The 10,068-nt window shown below is 39.9% G+C and overlaps 1 protein-coding gene across 4 annotated transcripts in view; it reads right to left on the reverse strand.

Moving 5' to 3' along the window:
- Positions 1-9,861, reverse strand: part of LOC137631983 (acidic leucine-rich nuclear phosphoprotein 32 family member E-like) — a 37,326-nt gene extending 27,465 nt beyond the window's left edge. Inside the window, exons 1-3 of one of the 4 annotated variants that reach the window (XM_068363969.1) lie at positions 9,802-9,861; positions 6,779-7,251; positions 1,837-1,908 (exon numbers count right to left, since the gene is read on the reverse strand). In XM_068363969.1, the coding sequence (XP_068220070.1) occupies positions 1,837-1,908; positions 6,779-7,029 (323 nt within the window). In that variant the 5' untranslated portion in view covers positions 7,030-7,251; positions 9,802-9,861. Of the gene's footprint in view, positions 1-1,836; positions 1,909-6,778; positions 7,252-9,059; positions 9,214-9,801 lie in introns of those variants that run through there. The other 3 variants (XM_068363967.1, XM_068363970.1, XM_068363968.1) reach the window with 3 other exon arrangements.
- Positions 9,862-10,068: the final 207 nt, after the last annotated feature.

The following is a 10,068-nucleotide window of genomic DNA, read 5'->3' on the forward strand; positions in this document are numbered from 1 at the left end:
TAGTCTGAAGGGTGACCTGCAGGGTGTTCTAGGGATATCCCAAACGACGGGGTCCGAATTTGACGAATGGCCTTTCTCGCCACCCCCCCTGGGGGGCCGAAGTACCTGAAACACACGCCCAAGATGGGGGAGAAGAGGTAGTACCTGACTACCCCCACATCGGGTCTTCGGTAGAGACGGGCCCTGCGGACACCAGGACCTCGTCTCCCACACACTCTACCGCACTTCCCTCAGGCCCCACACATGCCTGTAATACATCAGAAGCTTCCCCCACAGGTAATTCAGACTCTTGGGGAAGGACAATGGGCCGCTTCCCCGCAAAGGACTTACCTCGACCCCTACTCTGGGTAGGGGAAGATGGAAGGGAACCACGTTCCGACGAGGCATCCGGGGACACCAAAGCAGAGGACGCGGTAGCTTTCTTGGGCGATTTCTTGGCCAACTTCTTCTTCTTAGTCCCATAAAGGACCCACTGAATCTCGCCCCAAGACTCGCACTCCGAACACGTGGCGGTAGGGGAGCACACTTTGCCCCTACATGACGAACAACGCGAGAGTGGGTCAACCTCGGGCTTCGAAAGGAAAGCCCCACAAGACTTACCGGCCACAGGCCCAGGGCAACGGCGTGGATGCTCCATAATGAAAACACTAACACCAAGAGACACAAGGACACAAGGGAAAGGGGTAAGGATACGGGCACAGGAACCACGTGGTAAACACAAAGGGTCGCACTGGGTAAGAGAGAGCGCGGCGGGATGTGAATCACGTCGCGACCAGAAACTTACTGACGAGCACGACCTGAACTAGCACGCTCTCTGACCCCGGGTCGCCTCAGAGCGCGTATCACTCCGCCTGAGGTCACCCATAGAAAATGGGAATAGGGTAAACTACACAAAATTCTGGTCGGTTGGGAAGAGTTACCAGTAACTCCTAAGAAAGTAGTTCTAGGTAAGTACTCTGTGTTGGAACAATAAAAAATTTCTTCCCTCCAAGGAGATAGAAAAGACCCCTTCGGGGAATCATCAGTGCTAAGGAATCCTTGCCAAAACTCGCAGAATAAAAAATCCACATTTGAAACAGCCACATTACTCAGGAATGGAGCGTCACATAAAAACACAAGTCATATTTGTAAAGAAAAGAATAAGCGTAAAGCAATAGTGGTAAATGGCTAAGCCTTGAAGGGAGAAAGAGGAGACGTCCGCTCTCTATCAGCCAAAAGTAAAAAGTGACGTGGTCCATTGAACCATGAGTAGATCGCCTATAGGTGTCTGGGAAGCCCCAACCATCCCTTACCTACCCACTATTAGTGGTTGGGTAGTGTTGCCACCTCGCACTTTAAAGTTAATGACTGCCTTCCAGCTCCTTCGAAGTAATGTCCAATCTAAATAGCGGAAGGTTTCTAAGTATGGGAACAAGTGAAGGTTGCTCTACCTATCGGGTGAGCAGGACTTACCCAGTGACCAACTATGTTTAGCTCATGAAAAGTCTAAACGGTCATTTCAGTTTCGCTGACATCATACTCCTATTAAAGGTCTCAAGTTTGCATCACGTGTAGGAACAAATAATTTAATTTGATTGACTTCAAGTGAAGAGCAAAATTGTTTTAGCATCTCTCCTGTGAATTTTATAAGTTTTATTACATTAATTTTTACCTCCACTAAGAATAAAGTATTGCAAAGCTAACCTGGGATTTTAGGGTACTGTACACTTAACACAGACGTGTGTTTGTTACCATATTTGGAATTAACTGCACCCGATCTCCAACCTGTAAGTGCAGATCAGAGGAAAGTTCCTGGAATCTGTTAAGTAATCACACAAAAAATTGTTTTGTACTCACCCGCCAAACTCATTGCGCATTTCTTGGTCAATCTTTGTTGCAAACTCAAAATCCTTCTCCTCTTGCTCTCGCCTATGAAAAAGAAAATGAATGAGTCACTACTGCACTTCCCAAGATAAATTATTCGAAAGTATGGTATATTGTATATAATTTCAACTGAAATCATAACATAAAAAGATAAAATTGAAAAACCATAACACATCTAGGAATGGCACAGTGCTTCTAAATTTCATATATATATACAACTTCACTCCAGCAAAATATTCTCAAATGTAATTTTGTGGTCATCAAACCTTTCAATTTTGGTTCATTTCTAGGCCAGGAAAAACACAATTCATAAAATAAAATTAAATATAGTACTGTACATCAATACATGCAAGTCATTCATAATGCTTTTCATTTTAAACATTTTAGCTTCTCAACCTTCAAAATGAAAACAAAATTGTATTTTTCTCTCTTCCTTATCGCCAACCCATATGGAGAACCAGCCAGCATGAAATCGCACTCATATTAAGAAGCTGTGCCACACAGATTGCAAAAAGCAAACAAGCTTAGTGTGTGATGTCACAGAGGTCATGAAAGACCTGAATTAACTAAAAAAAAAATCCTTTCAAACCACTTTAAATCAAGAGGTGGGGGGTTGGAATATGACTTGGATATAAAGACAATAGATTTCATCATTAAAATTTTGTTTAATTTGATAACTTAGCTCAGAATCACTCCACTGACTATTGGACTCCTTGGCAGGTAGCTGGATGATAAAAACTACTAAATATTTTTAAATATTTTAAAAAAATAAGATAAAACTCACCTTGTAAATTCAAAACTATTCCACACTTGCCTTGACTTTCTTTTGGAACAATTAGAGATCTTTCTTTTTCTTTTATCAGATCAATCATAAAATAAAGAATTTCATTTAGGAAATAATCAAAGATCTGAACTTCCCCATTACACCACTAAACTGATATATAACCTGATCTTTATATGCAATTTCAGGCGATTTGATTTTAAAATTTTACTTCACCTAGCCATTGTCTGATTTGTTTTTTCAATCTTTCATTAAAGTCTAATTCTAAAGACCCTGTATTAATCTTTTCTCCTTCTAATGATATTTCATCTTCCATTGCATATTATCTCGAGCCCAACCTCCTGTGATATTTCATGCACACCACATACCATAAATCGAACTTTTCTCAAATTATACTTGGCATATTGAGCTGCAGCAAGGACATTTTCCAAGGATAATTTATGGGAATAGATTCTGCATCCCACTCTTCATGTGCTTCATTAACTAGGTTCTCAATAAGAAAAGACCGAATTCTTTGATAGAGGATATTCAGGGATCTTAACTCCACAAATCAAATTAGGTGCATTCCCTTGAATTAATTCCATTTTATTCGAATAAGAGAGTTTGATGGAGAAAAATCCAATTTTCAGGCAGGTGCAGTGGTCTCCAAGAACTTTCTAGTAGAAGGTTAACAAAGGGAATCCATTGCGACAAGAAAATACTAAAGAAATATTGCCTCCCCTGCTCTAGGGTCAGTGTATCAACGTGCCGATCACATACTCAATGAGCATATGGTAGACCCAGGGATTCAGGCTCTATTGAATCCATCACAGAGCCTCCTAATGCTGAAATATGTCTGACAACTGATAACACCTCTATAATCATATGTTTTTTTTTCTCATAGCCAACGTTACCACACCCTTTCTTATGACCCATCACTTATGAAGAAAGTTCACAAATATGTACATAAAATCAAGCAAATACAGTAACGCAAACACAACGTGGGAGATGCTGAAGTCGACAATCCCATGAAATGAAGAGTGATGCAGGCTTGGAGCACTCCCAAGCGATCGGCCACCTAGTGTTAGCATTTGTAAGCATGCTCGTATCTAAGTGAAAAATTTTCCTCGGAGACTGGCTCGTATCTCGGAATGCTCGTATGTTGGAACAATCGTATGTCAAGGTATTACTGTACAACCAAGATACGTAACAATTAGTTCATGCATACCTGCTTAGGTATAAAAGAATATGTTGATACTCGCTTCACAAAAGATCCCGGAAGAGGGAGCTAGATGCCCATCATGGTGTGTCTGTTGAAGGACCAGAATGGAAGGTTTCCTCATCAGACCAGTTTCCTCCCATAAGTCCATGAGCGAAATGAGCACCACAAAAGCATATTGTACACCTTGGATTTGCTTCAGGTAGTGTCTTATAAACACACTATGGCCAGACCAACCCGAAAAGCTCTGGATGTACTTGAACTGCATATTTATGAAAAATGCCAATGAAGAAGCAATTTTTCTATTTCTAACATCTTGGGTTTTAGGTATGGAGGGAGGATCCACCTTTTTGATGAGGGAGATCATTAGATTAAGGATAGCCCCTATAGAAAGGGACTTGTTGGCCTGGATATTTTGAAACAGACTACCTTCTGAAGACAGGGATCTCTGCCTACACCTGCAGAGTAGATACTGGACAGAGGTTGTCATCCCTGACTGTAGAGCTATGATATCAAGAGAATCCTGCTTCTGAATAGGCTTTTAATTTTTGGTTAAAAATATGCCAGGAGTCAGACTTAAGATGCTGCCAGGAGTGACAGTGAGGTACTCCTATTCTGTATATAAAGTCCCAATACTAAACCTATAAAAAAAAATGACCTTCTGGAGCAACTCTCTAAAGGAAACAATAGAATTAAAGTACTGTACTGTATATAACTTGGTAAAAAATTCAAGCACACTGAAAGAATGAAACAATGAAGTTGGCTGGGATGGACATCGTAAGGCAAAAAATGATGTAATATGATCTTACATTCCTTGAGTTTTGTTAGGATCTTTGTTCGCAGTCCCAAGTCACATTCTAGGATCAGAGGGCAGAGCGTAACATTTTCCTCTACTTGGAGCGCAGAGGCTGCCTTTAGAGCCTCGGAAAGTCTCATTAGCTTGCGTAAAGCAAGCATATTAAAAAAAATAGCTCTTATTACTTGATGTAATAACTGCGCTTCCCAAGACAGAGCAAGCGCTGAGTGCTCGCAAGTGATACATGCCTGGGTTACAAGTGCATGAGCTAAATGCTCTTGCACTACAGAAGCACAAGCCTGATTCTCACCTTCTATGCCATAAGGGTATACCTAAAAAGCTGTCACTGAGCGAGAGCGAGCCAAGGGGAGGGGAAGCTGGTGCCGGCGAGTGGTAGCGCTCTCATCCATTCCAATTGAGAGGATGGGTTGCACCTGGTGCACATGGTCAGGTAACGACACGCACTGGAGACTACACGAGTCTCTCACATAGTATTCATGTGACTAGCAAATTGCGCTGCCTTAATACGTCACTCAAGATCTACTGGATGCTCAAGAGCTCAAGTCTGAAGAACTAAAGTGCACTGGCGTCAAAACGCGCTGGTGCTTTGGAGCTACCTGGACAGATAGACTACTAGGTGAGGAAAACAACACTCGCTTGCAGTCGTATCTGCTGAAGATCCCCGAACCTTACTCCTGGCAAGAGAATGGGCTGGCGAGACGCTCCCACAAGTGTCACTCCGCAGATCCTCGGATGGGCAAGAACCTGCGGAGCAAGTGGACGGTCCTGGGGCCAAGAGATCGAGAAGGAGTTAGCCTCCTCTCAGCTCTAGAAAGAGATGAGCCTAAGTCGTCCATGGCAGGAGCAGATAAGCTTTCCTACTGAGCACCCCAAACTAACACTTCTATCAGCCAGCCCTTTGAAGGGGAACCTTTAAGCCCCAAAGAAGGCCAAAGCACACCCAGAGCATCTTGTACACTAGACTCTCATTGAGTGGAGGCTCTCCCCATTTCGCCAAGGAAAACTGGAGAAGCTTCCTGCCCTTAAGATTGTCCCAACGTTAAAGCGCCACCTCTTCTGTCTGATCACCCACCGGAGGAGGGCGACTGGGAAAAGCCATGTAAAAAGGAGAGAAGTCGGGATTTCTTAGACTTCATGGAAGCCCCTGAAGGTGAAGAGTCACTTTTAGACTTTTTCTTCCTCCACCTACCATACAACTCTCACAGGGAGGATGGCCATTCCCGACACTCGTTGCAAGGAGACGCCTGGATGCAGGAGTCCGCTACATGCAGGGCAAAAAAGGTGAGGGTCAGTATCCAGCTTCGACACAAACATGACACACCCACTGCCCGACACACCAACTTAAGTTCACATGTCTGGCATACATCACAGAAGCACAACATGCATACCTGGATAGAAATAAGAAAAAGTTCAGCAACAGCCAGTGAATCCAAAGTAATGAGAACAACTGTTAACACCAGCGGGTGACATCAAAGTGGTTTATCACTGAGTGTACTTCTCCGCTGCCAAATGGTAACAACCAATAGGTTGTAGACACCTCGTTATGAAAGTTTTATCGGCTGTATTCCAGCTTCACTATTGTCATTTTCCTATGTAAACAACCAAGGCTTGTACTCATGTAGGAACAAAAAGACGATATGAGGGAGTGTGTTGCATCCGTTCAGTAAGTTCCCTTGATAATTCTCCAACTGGCCGTAACTAGCTTCACCTAAAGTAATCCTATTTAAATGGCTCAGTTTGTATGTGTAGGAACGGAATATATTTGTGTGTGTATGGGTGCAGCATTAATGTTTACAGGTAGTGTACACTTGCCACAATCCAGAACAGAAGATTCTTGAACCAAGTTAGAACTTGCCATCTCTATCTTCTATCAGACATAATTCATTTCAATACAGTATGTACTATACAGAGTCATAATGAAAATTTACCGAACTTACTATCATATACAAAACACTCTCCATAAACATACTTATGCTGCAAAAACTGGGTACAGGTATATACATTACAGTATTAATTTTGAAGGTAAATTCTTAAAATGTAATCTACCAGTAATAATGGGATTAATCTAAACACAAATAATGTGCAACAAGATACTATAGAAAAAATTGTGAAAACTCACTCAAGATGTTGGATGATAACGGGGTTATCGAAGAGGTCCTCGAGGCACACCTTCTCATGCTGCATCCTACACATGGAACACTCCAGCGAACCATCATTTTTCCAAAGTTTCTGGGTACACTCATAGCAGAACGTATGCAAGCACAAAAGGAGCTTTGGGGCTCGGCGAGTATCGAGTAAGTCATAGTCTTCAAAGCATATGGGACACGAGAATAATTCTCTGTCTTCATCTTCAGGGCAATAAGTTGCCATTGTATCATCAACGTTTCTCCACCTCCAAACACTTGCTATTTCTTTTCAACATCACTATTATTCCCTTCAGGAATATTAAAACACCACACATATAAATAAGTTTTGACGAACGCTTCTCTCGTTTGTTATAAATACAGAATTTCAAGTTTGTGCATTTCAAATTATTATGCTAATTCAGTGAAACACATACTATGGTAACTTAAGGCAACTGTAGATCTATACCTGTAAAAAGGGGAAAGTTATTGTTTATTCTTCTTTTCACTGATGTTCTAATTAAAATGTTTAGTGAATAAAAAAAAAATGTTATAATTAAAATCCACAACTTACCAACAACCTTATAACATTATAGTCCTTCTTGTCCAGAAAAAGGCCTACTTTAAGGATTGCAACTGGCAGTTATAACTTTTAAACATATACGACACTGATCAATTTACACAACAACAAATAATAAAAGGCGTAAGAGTAATGTACAGCATTGCATTTAGTTAGAAAGCTTGTCCTAAAGCTATTTTTATCCTTACTATTATGGAATGATCTTCCTAATCGGGTAGTTGAATCCGTAAAACTTCAAAAGTTCAAACTTGCAGCAAATGTTTTTATGTTGCACAGGCTGACATAAGTCTTTTTATAGTTTATATATGACATATCTGTTTTGATGTTGTTAATGTTTTTCGAATAATTTATTGTTAATTTTTCTCATCATTTATTTACTTCCAAATTTTCTTTTCTCACTAGGCTCTTTTATCCCTGTTGCTTTTCCAACTAGGGTTATAGCTTGGCTACTAATAATAACAATAATATATCCCTCTTACAAAACATGCCTTCTACACAAAGTATTTCAGGGGCAAGTTGTTCTACAGACTGACAAGTCAATAGGAAAAGCAGCCTAGTATGGAAGAGGAATAGAGAAGTAAAGAACAAGGCTCTTACTTCTCTGTAGGCCTATATGGAGTGTCCTGCAGTATTTGAAGTGGGACTTGATATGTAGATCCCAAACTAAACTAAGTATAGTTTATAGTTTAAAGAAATCCATGAGCGTCCTTCAGCTGTGTTATTAAAAGAAGGGGGAGTTTATCCAGCACAATTAATTGATCTTGACTCTTGGGGAACTATCTCAAAATAACTCAGGAAGGAATAAAATTCACTAAGTACAATAGCTAAAGTCAATGATGAAAATTAAACAATTAAAGAGTGCCACAAATACAAATTAAAATCCTATGAAATAAACCAGTACTTAAAAACATTAAAATTTTATGGTGAAGTAACGACATTTAACGGAAGCTTGGGAGCCTTTGTATATTAGCGGCCAGTTCCTCTCGAGTGCATTAAAAATGGACACCAACTAATGTAAACTTCCCCCCCTAACCTAACCTACAAGCCACGTCCTTACCTACTTACCTAAAGGGGAGGGGCTAACGACCCCATGATTCCCCCTTACACTGCCGTATTCTTAGTCACCCGTCATCATACATACAGGTGGCCACTTTCATACATACACCCTGCTACTGATTTGCACATGAGCTGTTAGTCACATGACATGAAGAAAATGATCATAAAGGCAGCCACCTGGACATGAACTGGGGTCGTTATGCGAATAACTAACACACTAGCCATTGTGCGTAAAAACATGGACATCATACAGCTGATTTGGAGATTCATAACCTTGACTATCACTAAAAAAACACTTTAAATTCATTTTACCATCATATAGATATTTGGGCACTGTACCCTTTAATATGGCCAGGGGGACATATATGACTGACTACATGTATAAAACATGTCTAAAAATATTACTGATCACGTCTTGTAAACCAAAAACCTCAAGTCATAGCCTACTATAAGGTTAGCATCTAGCTAGAATGCCACATAGTGATCTCGACTACAAAGCCTAGGATAAATGACAAGGCAAATCCTTAATGTTCCCAGAAGGACATATTAGACTTTGATATATAAAAAACGTTACAGGCTACTGGTAATACGGTTCTCTATCTTGGATAACATTCCACATGAAGACGAAATGTCCAACATACGTAGAATGATCATGATGACACAAAACCATTTGGGAAGAACGATCACTATTACAAACACACTGGTATTAATGACCAACAGAGATTATTCCAGAGAGAGGAATTAATGTACACAAAGCACAACCGCAGCAACTAGTTCCGTCAACCTCCAATACTTATAATGGTGCGTTCGGTTATACGTGGCGAATCAACTACATATATCTTTAACAAATCTTCGCCAAATGGCTTATATTATATTATATTATATACCTTCTTAATAAATTGAGCGTCTATATGAGCAATATGCCTAGTTTTCCTTGGATATTTTCGTTTAAATGCTAACCTAGTTTGTTTCTTATTGAAGTTCTACGTAATCGGAGGAGTAAAGTTGGTCCCAAACAACAACGGGAGTTGCCATACAATGAATATTATTAGTACTATATTCACAATATACAAAAATATTGTAACCCATACGAATTTATACAGTGCAAACAATGATATAGAACTTTATCAGAATCTAAAGCAATTTAAAGAACTATTATGAGGTAGTGATGTCAATAATGATATATTTGGCTTTCAGATCAACTTCAGTATTTGTGAAATGATCTTGCCAACTACTGATTTCCTTGCCTTTACATTATCATATGAACGTTGACCTTCAATCGTGGGTTACATAGAGAAATAAAGTCAAGTATTTGATGCATATATATCTCAACATTTCGTAGTAATCTTACACTTCACTTGTTTATATTTTATACTAGAATACCTTAAGCGGCTGTGGTCACCTGTTTCCAGACACGTGGTCATACTCTTTGAAGGGGCAATTGAAAGATGACTGAACTAATAAGAAAGTAAACCAAAACAGGACTCTAATAATGAGAAATGCTTCTCTATTGTTGCAACTGCTTTTATGTATATTTATTGCCGTCAGTAGTTTTAAGGTCAACGAAGCAAATCGAGAAAGATATTAAAAGGGACATGCAGAACAAGCAATCTTATCCTTACTAAAAAAAAATTGAAGCGTAATTTAGAT

Source organism: Palaemon carinicauda, chromosome 40 (assembly GCF_036898095.1).
Source record: "Palaemon carinicauda isolate YSFRI2023 chromosome 40, ASM3689809v2, whole genome shotgun sequence".
In the NCBI taxonomy this organism is placed as follows: domain Eukaryota; kingdom Metazoa; phylum Arthropoda; class Malacostraca; order Decapoda; family Palaemonidae; genus Palaemon; species Palaemon carinicauda.